This window comes from Meriones unguiculatus, chromosome 8 (genome assembly GCF_030254825.1).
Source record: "Meriones unguiculatus strain TT.TT164.6M chromosome 8, Bangor_MerUng_6.1, whole genome shotgun sequence".
NCBI lineage: Eukaryota > Metazoa > Chordata > Mammalia > Rodentia > Muridae > Meriones > Meriones unguiculatus.
This window is the reverse complement of record NC_083356.1, coordinates 27,091,555-27,115,875: the sequence shown is the minus strand read 5'-3', so window position 1 is coordinate 27,115,875 and position 24,321 is coordinate 27,091,555. Positions and strand designations below refer to the sequence as shown.

At 40.2% G+C, this 24,321-nt stretch overlaps 1 protein-coding gene across 21 annotated transcripts in view; it reads right to left on the bottom strand.

The window, feature by feature from the left end:
- The window catches only part of Ptk2 (protein tyrosine kinase 2), a 207,450-nt gene that overhangs the window by 101,323 nt on the left and 81,806 nt on the right, over positions 1-24,321 (bottom strand). For all 21 annotated transcript variants that reach the window (XM_060389301.1, XM_060389300.1, XM_060389308.1 and 18 more), the window contains 4 exons: positions 22,521-22,608; positions 18,865-18,944; positions 18,521-18,583; positions 8,016-8,070 (listed from right to left, as the gene is read on the bottom strand). In XM_060389301.1, the coding sequence (XP_060245284.1) occupies positions 8,016-8,070; positions 18,521-18,583; positions 18,865-18,944; positions 22,521-22,608 (286 nt within the window). The remainder of the gene's footprint in view (positions 1-8,015; positions 8,071-18,520; positions 18,584-18,864; positions 18,945-22,520; positions 22,609-24,321) is intronic.

Genomic DNA, 24,321 nt, shown 5'->3' with positions numbered 1-24,321 from the left:
ACACTGCCATTAAACCATGTAACACAGGGGCATGTGGACCAGAAGAAAGGGTAAAGGCACACACAGGCATTCACATGTTCTAATACCATTTCTGAAAGTGCATGGATAATTAACTTTAAAAGTTTCTTGTTCTTGGATCTAAAAAGTGAAATTTCAGAACACTACTCTTTAGACAGATTAAAGACATTTAGTAATAAGGAGGCTCTTAAAAACCATTTTCAACACAATACAAATTGTGGTGTATATTTTCACAACCAATATCCTAGTAAGCCTATAAACCACTTTATAGAACTAGTTTAGGGAGGCTGAAATCCTATCTTACTGCTACTAAAAAAAAAGAGAACAGTCACTCTGTATGCACAGAACAGAAGCTTTTAGAAGAGAGCTCTCACCGTGGCTTGATAGAAGGAAAACACCAACAGCTATATACAGTGTTTTACCTTGCATGGGCACCACTGGCTTCTGTTCCTGTTACTCATTAGAGTGCTGTCTTCACACATGAATACCTGAGAATGGCGCAAGGGCTTCAGGGAGCAAGATCCTGATCTTCAGTGTGTGAGACACCAAAGGCAAGGAAACAGTAACCCTACACTGAGGTCTAACTTAGCTTCTACCCTGCTAACACTGACTACATATACTTCCTTGGGTAACTTTGCGTGAAGGAGTGGCACTTAATGTAGGTTTTGTCAGGGATGCCAAAACAGTAGGAAGGAAAAAAAAAAAAAAAAAAAAAAAAACTAAACTAAGTTGGAGGTTTCCCACTAACTCAAACAAGAAGCCAACAGTGTATGTAGGTACAGAAGCAGAAAATGATTAAAAGGTGGTCAGCCTCTGATTTTATTTTGGAAAAGTAAGCTGATGTAGGCAGGAACTGGTATTAAACTAACAGGGCAAAAACTGGAAGCCGTGTGGCAGGCAAAGGTTGGATGAACATCAGGAGACATCAGAATCCAAGTGGACCCATCACACAAGGTGATGGAGTTGGGTGTGGAGATGAACGGTGGCTAACACAACCCTCAGAAGAAATGAAAGCCAGGATTCTAGTGGACTAAGGTCAGAGAGCTAGGGGATCTACTGAATCTTCAGAGTGAGGAGGAAGCTGAGCGGCTAAGGCCCAGACAGAGCTGTAGCAGCTGAGGCAGATGAAGGGAAAGGAGGTGGGCACAGCTTCCTCGAGTAGAATCCTAACGGTGAAGCATAAGACTTGGGAAGAAGAGGAGACATTGCAGACAGGGAGCTGGGACAAGAGGAGATGAGCCTACATGATGAAGTGTGCAGCTATTGAAATGAAAACGAGTGGGAGGCTAAGAAGAACAAAGATCAAGATACCAGAAAGACAACTGATCATGAGCTGAAAGAACAGGCTGTATAAGGTCACAGAGGTCATGTGACCAGTTTTAGATGTTCATTGTGCTCTCGGGCATAAGAGGCGGCAAGTGAGACAATATAAAGCAAAAAACCCACATCTGTTCACAGTACTGTAGGCCAAGCAACCAACCAACCAAAAGGGAAGAAGGATGACACTATGGATGACAAGAGGGACCTAGAATGACCTGGTGTTTGGATAGAACTAAAGGAGAAGCCATCAGTGAAGACAACACAACAGTACTAATTCAGCACCAGCCTAATGTCTCCAACATAGACCATCAAGTAGACAGCTGAGTAAATCTGGAGCTCGAGACTGGGCAGCCATCAGCTCAGGTAGTTACAGACGTAGCACCTATCAATCAGATGAACAGAAAGGAATGAAGAGGAGATAGCCAGACATTGACAGCCACCTAGTTTAACAACACTGGAGCTCTGATGGGAGTGAAGCAGAAGAGGGACAGGAAAGTTCCAGCTCATCAGAGAAGAATTAGTTCTGGCTTTGGATCAGGCTTGAACTAAGAGAAGTAAATGTGTGCAAGGTCAGTAGGGCCCAACTATAAAAATGCACCACACAGATAACAGTCTTTGAGCCTCTAGTGCTTTCTGGCCTTGACTAAGACACTGTCAAAAACTACCTGTCAGATTAAGAACTCAAGTCATCTACCTAAGCACACTTCTGTGTGAAACCATGGAGAGAGCAAATGAATGTACAAGAATATCATTAAGATATACCACCAAGAACTGCTGCTCTTCAGTCCTATTAATCTAATAAATCATCTCCCATTAGATGCTGCTAGCCACACAGATTACTATGGCTTTTCATATAAGTGTGCATGTAAAGCTAAAGAAATTTTGCTGTAAAACAATGAAAGGCGGAATACATACTGAAGAATAACATAGCACAACCCAGGCTAAGTACAAACACATCAGTAGTGGACACAGTGTCCCTTCTATCTAAAGGGCCTGGACTCAAGGGCAAGTACGTCAAGCAGAAGTCAGCTTTTACTTCTTTTGGTTCCCTCAAGAGGTCCCAGTATATGCAAAAGCCAACAATACCCTGGAAAATTACTTTATCATGTCAAGCCATGCTGAAATGAAAATGGTCACTATTTTAATTTTTAAAATTAAGGTTATATTATTATTGTTTGTTTGTTTACATAGTTTTGAGACAGTCTTAATATATGCCTGGGCTGGTTTTGAACTTGAGATCCTCCTACCTCAGCCTCCCAAGTAACCAGGTCATTGGTGTGAGCCACTATGCCTGGTGCTAACTCAAGTCTCTTAATGGTGTTCTAAGAAGCCATCTTATCACCTGGAAATTGGACAGATCCTTTAAGATTTTCAACATTAGTAGTTGTGTGACACAATTCACTTAATTCCTATCCAAATTGTATACACATTCATGTTGCTAGTCTCCTCAATGGAGTGTCTGCTTGCCCCTTCATCACTCATAACCTTGATACCTTTGATGAGGATTAATAAGAACTATAGAGTGCCCCTGACCTTGAGTTTACTAATATAACTAGAGTCTGAAATGTTAAGAAACCTTGTCTGTTATTCTCAGCACACAAGGCATGTACTGCCTGTTATCTGTTCTTGGAAACATCACAGCTCAGACCAGTTCTACCAGAGTATGGCAATCTTTCAACTATTCAATGAGAATGTTAACTACAATATTCTAGAAATTTAAATCTAAGGGATGTAAAACAAAGTGACTTCAAGAGAAAAATATACAAACATCGCTTGCTTATAAAAAAAACTAACATTAATAAACCTAGCCATTCAATATAACTAATGCCAAAACAAAGAATCAGATATGTATTTCTTGTGGTTCTTTCTGAAGGAGGGGCTGTCTACACCTACTGTGTGTAACAGGTATTGTACAGCTTATAGGAACAGCTTTACAGCAATACAAAGTCCACAGAAGTCTGCCTGGGCTGTCAAGGGAATTTATGTAGAATGGGAAGAAATCTTTGTCTAAAGCCACAGCCTCTACTAATTAAAGCTATTTAAGAAACAAATATTATTTAAATTAGAAACAATTAAAATTATTCTCTTTTCAATAAAAAGGGCTGTGAGACGTTTTGGTTGGTAAAGGTACTTACTGTGCTGGATAGTTTTATGTCAACTTGAAACAACTAGGTCATCTGAGAGCAGGAAACCTCAATTAAGAACCTCCAGGTTCCTGGCCAGGTTAAGTTGTTGTTTCCCTCAATGAACTGTTATCAGGATATGTTAGCTAAATAAACCCTTTCCTTCTTAAGTTGCTTTTAGTTAGTGTTACTGTTGTGATGAAACACTAAGACCAAGAGGATCACAAGCCTGATAACTTGACAACTTGATGCCCAGGTCTCACATGGCAAAAGGAGTCAATCCCACAAATGGTATTGTTATTTCTATGTTGTGTCCTGTGGGGATGCTCAAATATGCACAAGCATGAATTCATGTGTGCACACACACACACACACAAACACACGTATACATGTACACACACTAAGTGAATAAATGTAAAAACTTTTTTTGAAGAGAGCATGTAAGAAAACAGTTCTCAAAATCTTCATAAGTGAGTCTGGTGCAGCTGTTGATACCTAATGATGGCTAAAAATTAGCTCTCCTTACATCCAAATGTCTAGTCTGAATCAGCTTCCTATAAATCCCTAAGTCCTTTAGCTGTCTGCAGCTATCTAAGCATAACCACTGCCCCTCACATCTTTCTTGACCACTCTTTCTACTTCTTTGTTTTGTTTTGTTTTGTTTTGTTGGCTTTCAAGCTGTCTTGCAGATTGCTATCTGGCTCTCCTTATCCCCTACTGTAAAAGATGTAGGCCTCTTTCATAATATTCCCTGCACTCTGCCCAAAGTTTGGCTATGAGCCTCAGCATCTGCTTTAATACCCTGCAGGGTAGAGTCTTTCAGAGTCCCTCTGTGGTAAGGTCCTGTCCTGTGCCCTGTTTGATCCCTCTTCTGATGTCCATCCCATTTGCCTTTCTAAATGAGGATTGAGCATCTTACTCAGGATCCTCCTTTTTTATTAGCTTCTTTAGGTGTACAGATTTTTGTATGATTATCCTATATTATATGTTTAATATCCACTTATCAGTGAGTATAGACCATGTGTGTCTTTGCTTCTGAGATACCTCACTCAGGATGATCTTTTCTCTTTTCTAGTTCCCACCATTTGCATGCAAATTTCATGATTTCCTTGTGCGCAAGGAGAACCAAAAAACAAAACAAAACATAAAAAACTGGGCACAGGAATCTTTTTTGAGACAGATACTCTAATCAAGGACCATTCATGGAGATAACCTAGAACCCCTGCACAGATGTAGGCCATGGCAGTTCAGTATCCAAGTGGGTTCTCTAGTAAGGGGAACAGGGGGTCTCTGACATGAACTCAGAGGCTGCTCTTTGATCACCTCCCCCTGAGGGGGAGGGCAGCCTTACCAGGCCACAGAGAAAGACAATGCAGCCACTCCTGATGAGACCTGATAGGCTAGGATCAGATGAAAGAGGAGGAGGACCTCCCCTATCAGTGGACTGGGTAAGGGGGATGGATGGAGAAGAGGGAGGGGGTAGGATTGGGAGGGGACGAGTGAGGGGGCTACAGTTGGAATACAAAGTGAATAAACTGTAATTAATTTTAAAAAAACAAAGGTTGTAGGCCTTTTGTCCCAGCACTGACTCTACTCAACTCAAATCATAATCAGGGCTGAGCCCTCACCACACTGCCAGATACAACTCAAGATCCCAGAGAAAAGCATGCTGGAGCAGAGCAGGGCAAGAGAGGCCAAGATGGACAAAGCTGGGAAAGGCCTGAAGGGTATGGCAGCAGCAGGGCAGATAACCCTCTCTCTGGACTCTTCTCCAATTTTATTTGCTTTTCAAGTTGCTGTTCATTTTTCATTCTTTCATTTAAATAGGATCTATCAAATGTGCTATATACCTGGTACTAGACAAACTCACTGGGTTAAAATATAGTATATGAAGGCAAAAACAAACAAGTCAGTAACTACAAAATTACAAATTCAGAAATAAAAGCACGCTTCTTAGATATCAAGTAGGGTCTAAGACAAGGGACATGTATTCCATCTCTGAAAAGGCATAAAGAAGAGGGAGGCCAGAGCAAGAGAACCCAGACTGGGGCAGGCTCCACTGAGCTTCCATGAGCATCTGCTTCACACAGGCACTCACTCATAGCCTGTGTTTATGTCCCTATTTTGAGTATAATGATTGTTTGTAAACCTAAAATAGTGTCTTGGATTCCACAGACAGCAGTCATACCTATGATATTTTTATACGTGAAAATCTGAGGAGACAGCAATTTTTGGAAGCCACCAAAGACTTCTTCAGTTGAGAATCACTGATACATAAAATTCAGCCATTAAATGAATGCTGGCTAGAGCATTTCCAACCAATAGCAATAACAAGTTGTAGACATTGTGGTTTATCTTGTTTTAGTAACTCCATAGCCCTCCTATTTCTGAGCTGTCTCAAGATGGAGTAAGGGGACGTCTTCCCCATGTCTTTGTGGTCTTCACACTTAACAAACCAGATAAACAGAAGCTCTTCCTATTCCAGAAGACTGTCAACACTCCCATGGAACACAGCTACCATCTTCCAACTCCCTCCCATAAAGCTGCAAACCTTGATTTAAGGCCTGGTCCTCTTTCTACCAAATCTAAGCCAACTTGTAGAGAGGAGAACATCTTCTACATTTGTGTTCCCAGCCTCTACCACACTTTCAGGAGTGGGTTCTGTAACATATAGGCACCCGAAAGAGCTAGAGTCCCAAAAACCTGTTTCTAATGCTTCATTAATAGAGCAGAAACTCTATGGAAAAGTGCAGAAGTATCCCTAAAAAGAGCCCAAAATACTATAAAGGGTATACTTTCTTATTGCTCTCCTTAAGACCTACTGTACTTGCAGAACTCTGCATTTATTTTTCCTATGATATCACCAAGAACTGTGTGTAGAAGGCAGCATGCTATCAACTTCCAGAAAGGGAAAGGAGGATAGAGCTCAAGGCACCACATGGATGGGCCTCGAAGTAGGCGGCGCCCAGGTGTAGACACAGGGCTTTGTCACAGATTGCATTTAACAAAGAGTGCCAATACAGTGACCTGCTAGCCCACTGGCCAGCACTGACCATATTCAAAGAACAGAGCTGAACTCTACTGGCAAGAAAAGAAGCCTATGGCTGTGAGTGGAGTCATACAACAAGAAATTTATTACTCAGTTTTTCACAATGCTTGATAGCATGTGAGGCATCCTCTCATGCTAGACACATCTAGAGAGCTCATCTTCTGAAAATGCTCACTGGCTCTTCACAAAGACAGTATGTGTCAGAAGCTGATGTTATCTATATCACAGGTGTGAAAACTGACAGTCAGTCAGTCAGTCACTTATCCAAAGTCACAGGTGATTTACACTGAAGCCAGGACTCTTACAAGACAGTTTGGCTGTGGGGTCAATTTCCTGAACCAGAATAGAACATTATTTAGTATGCATGATTTATCTCAGTAGGCCTTAGGTAATAGGATATAGAAAGAATATCTTTGTAATAATAAAACATAAAGGCAATAATTGCTGTTGCTTATGAACTGCTACCTGACAGGTATTGTGTTGATACAGACATATGTTTATCTGTTACATGTTAACACCATCCCTCCAAAAGATTCCCTGTAGAACTAAGAGGTCATGACCCACACTGTGAGGCTGGCAAACAGAACCCTTCTTGAACTAAACTCTATGTTCTCCCACTGTAACCAGGTCTTTGGAGGTGTGCTCTGGACTGGATAGGAAACAGTACACAGAGATCCCCTCTTTGTCTCCAATGATAGCCATGCTGGAATAGGACTACATGGAAGCTACTTCCAAAGTTACCATCAGAAAACCACACAGTAATAACAGAGATTGACCATTAGAATGTACACATGTAAAGTGCCAGTAAAGCAAACATGCACACAGGTAACAGTGACACAAACACACAGAGAATGTAGCACAAATGCATATACCAGATCCAGTGAACACACACCACACCTCAGACCAAATGGTGTATACACATACACAAACACACCCAGACCTAGTGATGTACACACACACACACACATATACACCCCAGACCTAGTATTATATACATATATACACAAACACACACACACACACACACAAAGAACCCAGTAATGTGTGCATGCACACACAGACACAAGACACAGTGATACACAGGGACCCAGCCATGAAAACACACACACAGGACACGCATGTAGGGATACAGCAATATACATACACAGTGCTCATGACTCACTATGATTCTTTAAAACTGTATTCCTTTTCTTCTGTGTATCAAAATATTTGTGACTTTATAAACTTTGGCTACAGGGCTGCAGCATGGACTATTTCTAGCTTTGCACTTAGGTGGTTATTACTTGCAATCATCAAGTAAAACTGTGGTACTATGGAGATAGGCTGACTCTGTGAAAATTGACTTGCCTGACATTAACATGACCTCATAAGGTCAGCTTTTGCCATTGTAGCTTTACCATGTTAAGGGAAATGCACTGTTTCACTTTCCCAAAGGTAAGTTTTCAGTAGGAAAGGGATACAAGCAGAGCTTCCTATTTGATTATGATAAAGCAGACTCTAATTACCTTGACAGAATCCAGTAAACTCTTAGGGAAAAATCGCTTTAAACCAACATCTTTTCTGAAATATAAAAAGAAGCATATTAACAAATAACAGCATCAATCAATAATAACATACTTGAAAGAACATAAAAGTAGTTTACATATTCTTCTGCTGTTCAGGAAGTAGTTCAGGAAACTATTACCAAGCTCTAACCCATCAGCATATTCATGGAAGAAGATGGATAAATTATTTTGTTGCTATGCACAAAAACATAATTACAATTCATTTCAACAGAAATCTTTGGTTCTTTCCCCTCAACTGTTGAAGTCCCTTTGAAACATTGTTTCACTGCAAATGGCAGCATATGATAAAACTGTTCTTTCTCAGGTGTGGCATAGAGGTTATCCTTATACACATTAGTTCCTCCTAGAAAACTGTATTTTAGAGAAACCAACTGTCCTAATTAAGACATAAACTGCTGGAATACAGTCAAAGAATGGAATTGTTCTGAGTGCTTGGAAGAATATAAGACAAGAGTCCTATGACCTCAGTGTCTTCACAAAAATGGAATTGTTTTTGCAAAGTGTTTTTGTGCCCCTCTCAGGTATAGCAGATAGAAATTAGTTTAGCATAGACTATTTATTACAACTGGCCATTGCTATCTGTTTACATGCCTCTATGGTAAATCCTGTTCTTCCCATGTGCAGGTGTCCATCATATGCAGCTTCTCCTTGTGACAGGACACTTTACTCATGTGCTTCTTAACCTTAGAGTATAAACTGTCTGACATTCTAAATAAAGCTGGCTACTGGATGAGACTTGACTTTACCTCATGTTTAGGTCCATCTCTCCCAGGCTCACACCATCTCTAAAACAGTAAATAGTAAACCCTTCAATTTATCCAAAATGATGATTGCTTCCTGACTTTTTATGTTATTTGGAGACAAGGTGTAGCCATGGCTGTCCAGAAACTCCTTCTGTAGAACAGGCTAGCCTCAAACTCAGAGATCTGCCTGCCTCTGCCTCTTGAGTGCTGGGATTAAAAATGTGCTGGCTCCCCTTGACTTTCTAAAATTTAGGAATTCACTTTCTAGTCACATTTCATCTTCTCTATATCACAAAATGGGAGAAGGGTGGGGGAGAAATCAAGTGATTACTCCTATCTCAAAAGCTAAGAAATCACATCAAGTTTGGTAATTGGGGCTATACATTCAGGCCTGCCATCATTATTAAAAACCTCAGAACACTTGAACAAGAAACAGATCAGAAAGTACAGGCTGGGCTTGCTTTTGAAATTTACCACCTATTTTTGAGTGCTGAACTAGCAGTTTGTCCACTAGATGGCACTGTGCTCCAGAAAGATAAATTGTACCTTTAAAGACATGGGATCAGAAAATCATGAAAAATAGAAAGGGACCAAGGAGAAAAGTGAAGTTCAGGTAATATACAGGTATCTTTTTCAGAGTTACATGGGAAAAACTAACTGAATATGAAATATCAATAAACAAAGTTGTTTCACAATCCCTTCATAATCAAAACTACAGGAATCATGTGGTTGACCCTCCAATTAAATTCATTAATCTTTAACCTGAAAAGGCAGCGCCTAAATCAATGGACTCCTTGTTAAACCAATTTACCACATCCAAAAGCAACTTTCTTGGCTCCAGAGTGCTGTTTTCTGGTTTTACCTGCCAGGAACTGCTCTACCCATGATGTGCTGTTTCTCTCTGGCTGTGTGTAAGTCGCCTTTCAGAACTGCTGTGACTAATATGATTGGTGGATGTGAAAGTTTTCTCTTTAAAAGGCACAGGGTCTTCCTGTGTGAAGAACTTTGACACTAAACTTCAACAATTCTACCCTGGCATAGTTCAGGGGCCAAGCCAGCCTCTCATACTGGTAAAGAAGAAAGTAAGCACTATATATAAAGTCAAATGCTGTATACTCTCAAAGGCATTCTTCTCTGCAGTGATTCTCAGCCAAGAGACCCTAACTGAGAGGCTGAATCTTCACAGAAGAACTCTGGGTCTAATCTTACTATTGCTCTAGGGCAGCCTAGATGAGGAAGCAAAGCTTCCCATTCCCACTGTGTTCAACGGCTAAGAATGTGCCTGTTCACTAAGAACCCTAAAGATCGGCTCCCCCCCCCAAAAAAAAAATACCCTGGAAGCCCTTCCAGTCAGAAAAGCTTTGTTAACTAGTTCACCTATTTGGTGCAGGAAGCGTGATTGGCTGGAGGCCAGGCTACAGATGTGGTGAGAAGTGCTGTGAGCCAGGAGACTCTGGAAACAGTGGAATACCTGGGTAGGCGGTGGTAAGAACATGGAGAGAGCTGAAGTCCAGGCTTGTCTAGTATTGGTGACCTCAGTACTTGTGCAGTACTGAGTGCTGGTCCCCACCCTAGGTATTGTTAAATCACAAGCTTATCTGAGTCAGATACACTGTTAAATATAAAGAACCCAGGCACCCTATGTTGATGCCTAGGCAAAGAGACAACAAAAACAACATAGCAAAATACACTACATGCAAAGATGATTAAAATGGTTTATAAGGCAGAACACTTAAAAGTTAGAAGTAAAATGCTGCAGAGGGGGGAACACATTTTCCTCAGTGGTTTTCCTCCTTTAAGTAGCTCCTTACCCAGGCGCTTGTCAGTATCCTGACTGGTTAAATTCTCCCTCTCCTCAGAAACAGCAAAGTGAGACGTTAAGGATTCCAGGTAGTAGGATTCCACCCTTAGTTACACCATCTCAGCAGAAGTCAGCATTTTAACAGTGCATTTCCACTTGCAATGTGACTCTTTTCTCTAGGCCTGTGCCTTGTGCAGCAGCAGCCTTCCACCTCTTGGCTCTCATTTTCAGATGGACACAGAAGGCCCATCTAACTTCCACCCAGTCTTTTCATCAGGAACGTGAAGGAATGTGAAGCTGGACCCACACGACTAGTTTACTGTTCATCTGCCAAAAGAAAGGCACTGAAGCCAGCCAGTAGTGGCACATACCTTTAATCCCAGCAGAAGCAGAGGTGGAAGCAGGCGGATATCCAGTTTTGAGGCCACCCTGGTCTATAGAGCTAGTTCCAGGATAGACAGAGCTACACAGAGAAACCTTGTCTCAAAAAACCATACCCTTCAACCTCCCCCCCCAAAGGCATCCCAGTTCTATCATGCTTGGAGTGTCAAAAAGGAAAAGTAATAAAATCTTTATTTATGTGAAGCAAAAAGAAACACAAACCAGAAGTATGCAAATTGTGTGTTCCTACAGTTGGATATTCATCTTATTACTTTAACCATAATCTTTTGAAATGTGGTAAAATTGAGAGGTATCCTGTAAAAATTACCACACTTTTCTTTAAATTTTCTTCTAGTAGTATCTGATCAAGTATATGGACTATTTAATAACCTTTCTTCTTAAGGAAAAAGAGAGGATGTTGAAGCTAATAGTCAACAGGTAATATTCTGAATATGCACATTTTTTTCTGTACTGAAAAAGTACATAAACGGTAAATGGCTCTGAAGTGCCAAATGGCCCTTGGATGGGAGGAAAGCCGAATGGGTACTGTGCAAGCCAGGCATGGCAGACAGGAGTCACAGCATCTCCTTAGCTAACACCATTCTAGGGCACAGACCAGCCTCTGAAGTACAATGGTGGAAGATAAAAACTAAGTGAGGTGTCTATAAATATCTGTGAGACACTGAGAAAATTAACTACTAAACTAAAAATATTAACAGAATAAATCTCCCTTTCAAGAAATGAGGAATTTTTTTTTAAAAGATCACACGATAACAGAAAGAATTTTGCCACCAAAAAACTATATATAAGATAACGACTAAGGCTGGGTACAACTGCCTTGTAACCCCAGCACCTGAAGATGGAGGTAAGGGGATCTGCAATTCAGTGTCTTTCTGAGCTAACATCAGCTTGGGACTAGCTCAAAAGGCTAAAACCAACAAATAAACTAATAAACATTCTTATAACCAACTTACTTTACGGAGGGGAAAAAGACAGCAATGGTGGTACATGTCTATAATTCTGGCTTCTTAGAAGCTGAAACAGGAGGATCTCAAAGTTTAAAACCAGCCTGGGCTCTGGGCAAGTGAAACCCTGACAAACACAAGAAGGCAGACACACACATGTCCACACATACACAAATAATGAGTAATGTCTAAAAACAAACTAAGATATTATAAAGATGATTTGATTGATAAAGTTAATACAACTTGCAGGTCTGTGGGATGCCCTGGCTGTACACATAAAGCCCTATGGAAACCTGTACTGAGACTCATGGTTGAAGCTATGTATATTGTGAGATGAATAAACTTGGTATTTAGACACTGAGCTGGGAACTGAGGGAGGCAGTGTGGTGACATTCTCTGATCTCCTCAGAAGTCACCACTGAAATTTTCAGAAATGAAGACCCTATAGCCCAAGTCACCCCATCTAGGACTAGTTGGGGGCCTAAGTGGGAGTCAAGAGTAGCAGAAGACTTAAAGCAACCCTGGAATAACAAGGTTAGTATTAAGTACAAATCCTAAGACAGCTGCACAAAGGAAAAGGAGGGCCCTGGAAATAAAATGGAGTATTCACAAATGGATAGAGAGGTTACTGAGAGTGAAGGACTAGATAGCACCACTAATAGAGCCCAGGCTTGCAGTGGAGACAGCAAGTAGTAACACAAAACATCGAACCAACAGGGCCAACAGGAAAAACTATTAGAACAGAATATGAGCATGGTGATGCATCCCTTTAATCAGAGGCAAATGGATCTCTGTTGAGTTCCAGAACAGCCAGAGCTACACAGTGAGACCCTGGGGAATTATGGAGGATATACCTAGAAAACATTGGAGAGATAGCCGCAGACATTTTCCAGTGAAAACATGAAACTACAGAATTAAAAAAGCATGCTTTGAGCTGAGCATGGGCACAAGCCTTTAATCCCAACACTGTAGGCAGAGGCAGGTGAGTCACTGTGAGTTTGAGGCCAGCCTGGTCTATAAAACAAGTCCAAGGCAGCCAGGGCAATACAGAGAAAACCTGTCTCAAAAAACAAAACAAAACAAACAAACAAACAAACAAAAAGCGTGCTTTGTCCCAAAATTCTAGAACACCAAAAATGAAGATAAGTGCTTGTGCTTACACACACAACAAATATTAAATCTACCTGTTTAAAAACTATCAAACTGGAGTTAAGAAATCTAGCTGTGTGAATGATACAAGTGATACTTACAAGCTGAAAATTTAAAGACAGAAAATTTGCAAGAGATAAATGGAAAATACAAACCAGGGCTGGAGATATGACTCAGCCATTAAAAGCACTGGCTGGTCTTAAAAAGGACTCAAGTTTGAACCCAGCATCCACACAGAGGTTCACAATCATCTGTACCTGTTATTTCAGAGGATCGACACCCTCTTTTGATTTCCTCAAGCACCAGGCATGTACATATGTTGTACATACATCCATGCAGCAAAATATTCGTGCACCAAAAAAAAAAAAAAAATCTAAAACTGAAAACAGACTAAGGCAAAAAATCAAAAGTAAAAATCGTAAAACACAGAAATCACTAAGTAGAATTTAACAAAAAAAGATTTATATATTGTTTGTTCTTACTGAACAGGGAGCCTCCAAACAGAAAGCAAACATTAAAGACCTATGAAAGTAAACCAGCAAGGCCATTATGACAGCTGTATATTTTACTGTACTGCTTTCAATGTTCTGTAAAGACCTACACCATCCAGTTCATGCAGGCAAGAAAGCTGACTAGAAAATAAGCACACACATGCACATGTATATGGTGCAGAAAATACTGTGCATGGAACTCAGGCTTTAGAAAGGGTTTAGGCTCTATCTCTCTGAACTAGACCCCAGACAAAAAAAAAAAAAAAAAAAAAAAAAAAAATTTAAGCCAGGCTGAAAAACTTGGAAAAGCTGATGACATGAAGCAAACAGAACATCATGTTAAGTGGAAATTGCGGAGCCCTGAGCAGTTGTTATACTGTTCTCTCCACTTTGTCATGTACTTCATGCACTTACATAACAAAATAGGGTGGTGGGGCTGGTCTTAACTCATCGAACACATCAAAGGTACTTCTTAGACTATGCTCTGACCAGACATCACTAGGATAACAATGAACCTTAAAAAAAAAAAAAAAATCATCCAGACATATATCTATAATCTCAGCACTCAAGAGACTAAGGTCAGAGGATCCATAAACAGTAAGTAAGCAAACACACACATTAGAAAGGTAAGAACAGAAATCAATTTACTGATTTAGTTTTTAAAAAAAATTTTTTTTTAATGTGTATGGATGTGTGTTTTATATGTGTGTATTTCTGTACATCATGTGCCTGGTATCCTTGGAGGCCAGAAGAAGGTGTCAGATCCCTTGGTACTATAGTTACAGATGGTGAACTACCATGTGAGTGCTGGGAATCGAACTCAGATCCTCTGAAAAGCAGCAAGAGGTCTTAACCAACAAGACATCTTTCCAGTTCGAATTTACAAAGGTTTTAAAACAAACATTTAACAAATTTTCTTTAAAGATTTTTTTTTTAAATGTAACTGCATAGGTATCTGAGTGTATGCTACATGTATATAGGTACCCAGGGAAACCAGAAGAGATGTCAGATGCACTGTGGTTATAAGTGACTGTGAGGCACTCCTGACTTGGTTTTAATTTCTATACAGATTTAAGCACAGGTTAGTTAAGTCATGAAGGAAGGGGAGATGGAAGGGAGGAACAGGCTTAAGAAAAGGACAGGTATACACAACTCAGGGTGGATGTGGATTCTTCAGAGAGGATGCCCTACAAAGACACTTTCAGCACAAGGCTGGATGAAATGGCAGAATCCAAATCTAGCTTCATCGCATTTGCATTAGAAACAATGCATGCAACACCCATTTTTAAAGGATTGAGTTTTTTAAATTTTTAAATGTTCTCTTTATTACATCCTGACCACAATTTCACCTCCCTCCTCTCTGCAGAGTCCCTCCTTCCCAGCTCCCTTTTCCCTCAGATCCACTCCTCCTCCATTTCCATTCAGAAAAGGGCAAGCCTCCCAAGGATATCAACCAAATATGGCATAGCAAGCTCCCATAAAACTAGGCACCTCCCCTCATATTAAGGCTGGAGGAGGCAACCCAGTAGAAGAAAAGAGCCCCCAAAAGCAGGCAGGCAAGAGTCAGAGACAACCCTCGCTCCCACTGTTAAGGTGTCCCACGAGGAGGAGGAGGGGGAGAAGGAGGGGGGGAGGGGGAGGAGGGGGAGGGGGGGGGGAGGAGGAGGAAGAGGAAGAAGAAGGAGGAAGAAGGAAGGAAGGAAGGAAGGAAGGAAGGAAGGAAGGAAGGGAGGAGGAGGAGGAGGAGGAGGAGGAGGAGGAGGAGGAGGAGGAGGAGGAGGAGGAGGAGGAGGAGAAGAAGAAGAAGAAGAAGAAGAAGAAGAAGAAGAAGAAGAAGAAGAAGAAGAAGAAGAAGAAGAAGAAGAAGAATTAGAAGAAGAAGAAGAAGAAGAAGAAGAAACCTAAGCTATACAACCATAACATGTATGCAGAGGACCTAGCTCAGACCCATGCATGCTCCTTAGTTTTTGGTTCAGTCTCTGTGAGCCCCTATGAGCCCTGGCTAGCCAATTCTGTGGAATATTTTCTTGTGATGTCCTTGAGCCCTCTGGCTCCTACAAAGGAGCCATTTGACAATGTAACTTAAACTTCCAATAACTAGAGAACATTTCATTACCTTTGAAAACAAACTTAAAACCATTCAAGGGTCCTCCAAAATAACCCAAATGATGATACCTGTACTCTGTTACTCATATTTGCCAGTGTTCTTTGGAAGAGTTCTACAGTTTCATGTTATGCTGGCTGATCATCTCTCTTCTTTACAGTGGTAATTACAGTCAACTCAAACTCAATGCTGGGATCATGACACCCAATTTTCTGCTAATACCAACAGATAGGTACCAGCATGACCACTACTGTACACCACAAAGGCCTTCTGATCAAGCAGCAAGAGAAGAGCTAGACATGGAGTCAGGTGTTTTGCACATGTAACCACTTGGCTATCACCAAACTTTGGAGGTAGGAAGTGACATCATACAAATACCATAGCTCCAGAGTCACTCTGGCAGAAGTGTAAAAGCTCAGGTATTTAATAGTGAAGCACATAAAAAAGGGCAAAGTGAAGTTATAGTCACAGGATATAAGACCTCTTTCCTGCAGTAGCCACCATGTTTACCTGTGTGATCATTACACATAAATACCAGGTCATGTCATTCAGGTGCTCAGTCATATCCTCTAAGAAGAAATGAGTTTACACAATTGCTCTGTCTCTTCCTCCTCTGTTGGAGTAGTAATAACTACAAGCCCTGACCTGTAGTGACAATTCTGGAATTTTGGTTTCTTTAAAAAAGACAGAAATATTATGTTTTCACTTTAATCCCAGGTGTGGAGATATGGAGCTGCTTTGTAACAGATGACTATGATTTCCCTCCTGCTCTAGCAAAGGAATGCATGATTTTGCCAGCTGCAGAGAGTTTCTGCAAATACATGACCTTTGGAATGCTCAGGACTTTACAGAGGGTATATAAATGCTAGAGCCCCATAAGTGGGTTGCTCATTGGTGGTTGGGTGCTGTTGGTCATGGTTAAGCAGATGTACACATAGAAGAAACAACAAGAAGAAATTAGATATCCTGACTTCGAAGATCAACTTTGCCTCAAGGAACTTGACACCCCTAGTCAGCAATAAATAGTCTATCAATAAAATTGGCCCCTTTCCAACCCGACTTTATTCTTTATCCTTTTTTTCCTCTTACCTAGTGTTAGAGAGTTTAGAGAGTTGAACAGAAGAATGGGGTGGAGAAGGATGGAAGAAAAAATCCTTACAGTAGCAAACACCAGCTATACTAACCTTTGCAAAGGAATCTCACAGTCCATTTTTCTGATTTCTCACAAAAACATCACATCACAAAATTTTGAAGGTGCCAACTAAAACCCCAATTCTTTCTCTTCTGTTTATTTGGTCTTGTTACCTGAATTTCTGTAATTTTTAGAAGCCAATTTTACATTGACCGTACTGCAAAACCAGACTAATTTCTAACAAAGAAACGTGAACCTGAATAGAACTTTCTCCAAATACTTTGCCCAGATGGATACCTGTAATCCTAGTACTTGGAAGTAAAGACAGGAGGATTGAATGTTCAAAGCCAGCAGGCTAAATGAAACCCTACCTCATACAACCACCACCAAAGACAAAACAAAGAAACCTACTGACAAGCAACCTTTCATGTTTTCTCTAATTCTCGCAATCTGCATTTTAAGCACTAGGAGTCTTTTAAGACTGAAGAATGTAGCCTTTTAAAATAAAAAACACAAACTACAGTGAATGCTAGACCTAAACTATTAAGGAAGGACAGTAAAAGTCCTGCTGAATTACTTTTGTACTCAGCTCATTAATTAGTGGATAGAATGCATGTGACATAACTTCACAAACTTATTTATTGTCTGCTGTCATGAACCTAATACAAGATGTCTTAAGCTCAGAAAGTGGAAGATGCACTAGCTTTGGGCACTTTGAAATATAATGGGCAGACGGGACCTGTGGCAGCTTACCAATAACCAAAATTATTCTATAGTATCTACTACCACCACCCCAGTAACTCTCTTCCAAAATACTTTTCTTTTTCTGTGACCATTTCTACCCTGCAAGCTCCTATTTTGAAATTGGGGGGATGTTAAACTCACATACTATAAAAGTATTTGGACTGACATACAAACTCTAAATAATATCTAAAACCATGCCTAGTCTTCATTACAGCAGATGAGCTCTGGGTGACCTCTGATGTTATTTTAGCACATTTCTCAAAATACCACAAAAACTTCAGTATCAATACAGATGGAAACAATAGTGGCAAATGACAGTAAAATGGAGCTTGGCTCAGATAGAGAAAAAAAAGCAACTTTCTTGCTCAATTGATTATCAAGATAACAAAGTACAGAACTTCTAAAGACACAGGTCCAGTTTCCCTTTCATATATTTAAAACAACCAAACACAACAGACAAATATACAAACTAGTATCATTACGAGAAATTTTTTCATATTCTACATTCTCTAATACATGAGTAGCAAATAACTCTCACTTCTCCATTTGTTAAAAAAAAGGAATCCTTATTTGATCTGCAGAGAAAGTAAATAATTAATAACCAATTTATAAGAAATTCTGAATTTCTATGTAAAACAGAAGCAAAGTATTATTTCAGTAAATTTAATGAATATCTTTTTTAAAAACCGAATACATTTGTGTATGTATACAAGTACATATGCTGTTAAGGTCATACACATTATTAGTGTAAGATATTTATCAAAACATTTAAGTGTTTATAAATAAAATTAAAATCATTTAGGAATTTTTTTTCTTAAAAGCTTTTTCTCCTCCAAATAAAGACTGAGAAGACCTCAGGCAAGCTCTAAGTAGATAAGAGACAGGAAGAGGTACGCTCAGAGCCCACAAGGACAGTTCAAGTGGGCAGTACTTACTCTAACACTTCATAGTTGGACTTCTTTTCTAGGGCGTTGCCCCGCATCTCCCAGTAGGATCGCCTGAAATCAGGGGACACATACAATGACATGTGTATAAAAGGAATGTTTAAACTGTTAAATGAAAAAACAACTGGGGAAGAAGATCCAAGGAGTAAGTAAGTATTATGGAATCCTCTCGTAGCTTAATCACAATTTTACTGGTGATTTTATAAAAGAAAGTGCCTAGAAAATTAAACAAATCCTCTTATAATTTAATCACAATTTTATAGATAATTTTATAAAAGAGGAAAGTACCCAGAAAATTAAACAAACACAAAAATCAATGTAGTGATGCCACCTACCTAATTTCCAGACAACCCAACTTCAAAGCTATTTCTTGGTCTACTTGATCTGCTATCTCTAGCATGTAGTCACTCTTCACCTGAAATAAGGAAATAGGAGACAGGAATGTTTGCAATATATCAATCCCTAAATGGCTGCTGAATTTTTTTTTTTTTTTACATATTTGTTCACATTCTGTCAGTAATTATGCTGAACTCTGGATAGAAAGTAAGTAATACCAAAAAATAACTACAACCTAAGTCTTTGATGCATATGCATGTTCCACAGCACAAGTGTGCAGATCAGAGAACAACTTTGTGGTGGTGTTTCTCTCCTTCCCCGTTTACATGGGTTCCAGCAACTGAACTCAAGTTGTCAGGCTTGTGTGGCAAATATCTTTCCACCTTTTGCCAAGGCAGGTTTGTGTAGTCTAAGACTGCTTACCAGTGTGGCTTTGAACAACTGATACACTGCACCACAACAACAATCAGTTGCTTCATGCTCCTCCCACTCAGCCCAAAGCAGAAATGAGCAGCAAGAGTTGCATTTCTACTAAACTACAACACAGCAATAACTCCAGTTTCCAAAGCATTTGGGGGCCTCAGAGCAAGGGCCACAAAAATTCATGTTCTTCAAAACCCAATGTGCAACCTTGCAGTCTTCACCTAACTCTCCATTCTATATTATTAATCTGTGTTGTTTTAAAACAAAATCTCAATCATTTACCAATAAGACTCAGGAGCCAGATGTGGGGGTGAAAGGCTGCTAGCTCAGAGGCAAAGAGAGCACCCAGCTGATGTTCCAGATCCTTCCCCCAACTAAATGTCCCTCCCTTTTACTTCCTTTGCACCTCTCTATCTGTCCTCCTGAGTTCCTCTTTTTTTTTTTAATATTTTATTTTATTATGTATACAATGTTCTATCTGCATGTACACCTGCAGGCCAGAAGAAAAAACCAGATCTTATTACAGATGGGTGTGAGCCACCATGTGGTTGCTGGGAATTGAACTCAGGACCTCTGGAAGAGCAGCCAGTGCTCTTAACCTCTGAGCTATCTCTCTAGCCCCTCCTGAGTTCCTCTTATTCTCTAAGGTTTTTTTCCTATGTGCATTCCCTGTCAACTGGTTGCTTGCCTTGCCTCTTGACCTATGGTTGACTTTATTTAACCCTGTTCAAGCAGAAAGCTCTTGAATTAAAGATGTGCCAGGTGTGAGCCATACCACAACTAGAACCAGGTTTTTCCAGTATACAAAACAATCTTGGGGTTTACAGTGTGATCAAATATCCTGCAACAAATCTGCAAAGCAACACTCCTGAAGTCTAACATAAAGCAACAATGGTGACACTTCCAGCAATAAACATGCACAATTAAACCATGTCACAATCCTGCCATCCCACAGTGAGTCGTTTCAAAACACAGTAAGATGGCTGAAGAAATAAAGGGGCCTGCCACATAGGTCTTATTACCTGAATTTGATCCCAGGAACCCAGAGTGGAGAGAGAAAAGGGACTCCTGAAAGTTGTCCTCTGGCATCCACATGATGCCCATATTCACACATATAAACTACACACATGCAAATAATAATAAATTTAAACACGCACACACACACACACACACTCATGAATAACACCAGTATGTCTCAATACCTGTCAGCATGAAGACATTTGCAAATCTGGAATGCTTACACTCTCCACACAGATTTGAATTAAGAGACCAAACTCCCAAAACCTGCAGCTGATTTAGAAGACGGGGACATACACTCTGAACCTAGAGCAGAATTTTGTCAGCTCTCCTTCACAACACATCTCTATTACCAAAACTACACTTAATTACATTATGAGAAACATCAACACAAACACTTGTCAAAACTGGTTTCTTCACTTGCTATACACCTACTTATTGTCTTCAATTATGTATCTTGATCTTCAAAGCCTAAAATATTCACTCTCTGGCTCTGCAGAAAAAGTACGCTGACTACTGCCCAAGAAAAACATTTCAACTATTAGCTGCTAGGCTACCAGCTTCTAGTTCAAAGAATTTGATCCCATTTGTCACACAGCCGTTAGTATGATTTTTCCTTGCAAAACCCCCAAGTCTCATGCCTGCCACTGCTTACCTACTTAACTGCTTGGGGGAACCAACCTGTAATTTAACATAAAATCCCTTTATATAAGCTTATTGCTGAGCAGCTGGAATAATACAGCATAAGCTTCACTTAAATTTGCGACTTCCATACAGACTGCCTACTTTCTTGGATGGAGGAAGGCCAAAAGACAATCAGTTGCTTTCAGTCACCCAGGGCAGATTTCAGAGCAGGTAGCACTTGGTCAATACCATACTGATGATAAACATATTAACCAACTGTCCAGAGGGTCAGTTACTGCAATTTCCAAACACTGTTCACAGGCAGAAAAATCAATCAAGTGTTCTAAGTCACTCATTAAAGCCAAACGCATATTTAGTTGCAAAAAAGAGACAATGATAACAATCTTCAAGGAAAACATCCTCACATATATTGGAGGTTGGTCTGATGTGTTGCTGGCCCTTAAGATCTGGTTCCACCTATCTTTGTTTTGTAAATCTGCCTAAGGCATATCTGATTGGGCAGGGCAAAATGGGGTAGGCATGACTAAGGTTCCTGGGCTTTGGAGGACAGAGAGAAACACAAGACACAGATGGAGGAGCCTGCAGAAGAAACCACATCGGGCCAGGAAGAACTCCAATAACGGCGTGAAAAGGCCCAGATGAAAAACAAAAGCAAGTATTTATAAGATTATGGATGGAAGATAGGATGATTAAGGAGGATGCCACTGGATGGGGGTGGGAGGTGGATGGTGAGGTGAGTTAGACCCAAGGTAAATAAGGCAATTATAAAATCTAACAGGTGTCTGTGTCTTATTATTTGTGATATCGGGTTAGATAATGCCGCCATGATACTCTTAAGATAGATGAATGAATGAATGAATGAATGAATGAATGCCCAACACTTTTTTTATTTACTACAACACATATATGAGAGAGCTTTACTCCAAAATTCTACAAAGCATTTCTTCAGATCAGTCAGTTCCCAGCTTGAAACCACTTGTCTGAAAACACCTATTCTCTTCAAACAGCTGAACAGATATTTGTGCAATATTCCTCTACTAGCACCCCATAATGCCATAGCACTGCTCATATTCTGCTCCAGTGTTCTCTTCAGTCAATGAATACAGTCACATCCTGGAGTTGTGCTATAAGACTCAGGGCTCCTCACCTTCACTGTTTATTTCCCTTATGATTCTTTTTTTTAGGGGGGTGGGGTTGTTTGGTAGTTTGGTTTTGGTTTCTCCAGACAGGGTTTCTCTGTACACCCCTTGCTGTCCTGGGACTTACTCTATACACCAGGCTGGCCTAAAATCCACAGAGGCACCTGCCTCTGCCTCCTGATTACTGAGACTAAAGGTGTGACCACCTCTCCTGGACAGAACAAGCATCTTTTAAGACTTGCCCAAGTGTACAAAAAATTCACGAAGTGTACAAAAAATAATTGCTCTTGAGTTAACACTCCTTAATACTGAACCACTCTACATTTATAGTCGCTCTCAAATACAAGGTTTAATATTACTCTAAAATAAAAACACAAAATAAAGATGATTCAAAGAAACAAAGCAGCATATAAAAGAAAATGTTTTTATACCTGTTGATAGAAGAAATTCAGTGTTGGCTTATCTTCAGTAAACTGGTTTAGAAATCCTTTTGGCAAGTAACGAATTCTCAATTCATACCTAAAGGACGATTCACAAAATACAATGAATAGGAATAAATCACTTTCTCAATTTACAGTCTACAACTACCTTATTATTTTTGAGTACCTCAATGCCAATTAACTGTGAAATATAATTTTGAAATAAGTATCACATACAGTATTTAAATGGAGCTTTTTTCAGCACAAACCTAGTATACCAATGCAGCAGGTGCTTCAATTCAGTCTGAAATAAGGCAGAGGATGAGGACAGCAAAGCCTGCAGCCCATAGGTCAGGTACCCTTACTCTCCCATCCTCAAGCACCCTACAACTAATTTATACCAGGGACTACACACTGTGTGTTTATAGTGTCTGGTGTGTTTCATCCAGCAACATGCAAATGAGAGACTATGCAACTAATAGTCACAGTTCTAACTACTTGTATGTACTGTTTCATCAATAATAATGAGAGTATAGAAGAGTAGAGAGAGAGGTATAGTCCTTGACTTTCTGCAGTCTAAGAAAGTATTTGCTCAGTAAGTTTCAGTGCCACAGGAGTCTTCACTCTGAGTGTCCTGGCAGTTACAATTAAGAAAACAGGGCTGGAGAGATGGCTCAGAGGTTACGAGCACTGGTTGCTTTCCCAGAGGTCCTGAGTTCAATTCCCAGCAAGTCCCCACTCAAACACTGCCTGGCCTGGCTCCACACACAGCATTCTGATACTGATTCTGGATGTCAGCCACAGGAAACAACCAGAAATTTAGAAATTTGTCAGCATGTTACATAGGTGCCATCTTTCTATAAGATCAAGACTGCTTACAATGGAACCGTGCCATGTCACTTACTGTCAGCCATCAAATCAATGAGACTCAATTCCCTCACAAGGATGCTAGAGAAATGAATGAGCATGGAAACACAACTGTGGAACAGCCAATGGCACATCACCATAAAGTAGCCCCTGAAGTAGGTCATGTTAGGCATTACTCAACAAACACTGAATAGAGGCAGGGTGCTGGCTCTCCAAAAACTTGTGTCTTTGTGCAAGTCAGAGAACAAACATACATCTATGTGCAGTGGAAATAAACACTGAAACTGGTGGAGGGCACTCAGAGGCAGTGACCCCTGACTATAGTCTAAATAAAAGAAAGGAGGAAGGAAGCTATAGGTCACTTGGAAAGGCAAGTGAATAAAAGAAGCAAAACCTAATCAGAAACAAGGCTCTAGCCAAGAGCAGTAGTACATGCCTGTAATCTAAGCAGAGGCAGGCAAATTTCTGTGAGTTTGAGGCCAGCCTAGTGAACAAAGTGAGTCCGGAACAGCCAAGGCAACTCAGAGAAACCCTGTGTCTCAAAACAAACAAACAAAAAACCAAACAAACAAACAAACAAACAAAAACAACCAAGGTTCCAGAAAGAAAGCTGGTCACACAAACTCCTGCAAATCTTGACAGTAGGGCTTTTCTCAACAAGAAAGGATACTATCATGTTCTAAGCAGAGAAGTGATATCACAGGGTTAAAGTTTCTCTTGACTAGGCCCACTCTAAAGTGGCAATAGGGGCCAAGAAGGGAAGTGAGTACACAATTCAGTAATAGCGACAGGTTAATATTCACCTGTTTTCATACACTTACACACACAGTGCACATTCACAGGTGATGTAACTATAGCTATTAGCAAACACTAAAGCAGTAGATGTAAGCCAAGCGTGGTGGTGCATGCCTGTAATGCCGGCACTCAGGAGGCAGAAACAGGCAGA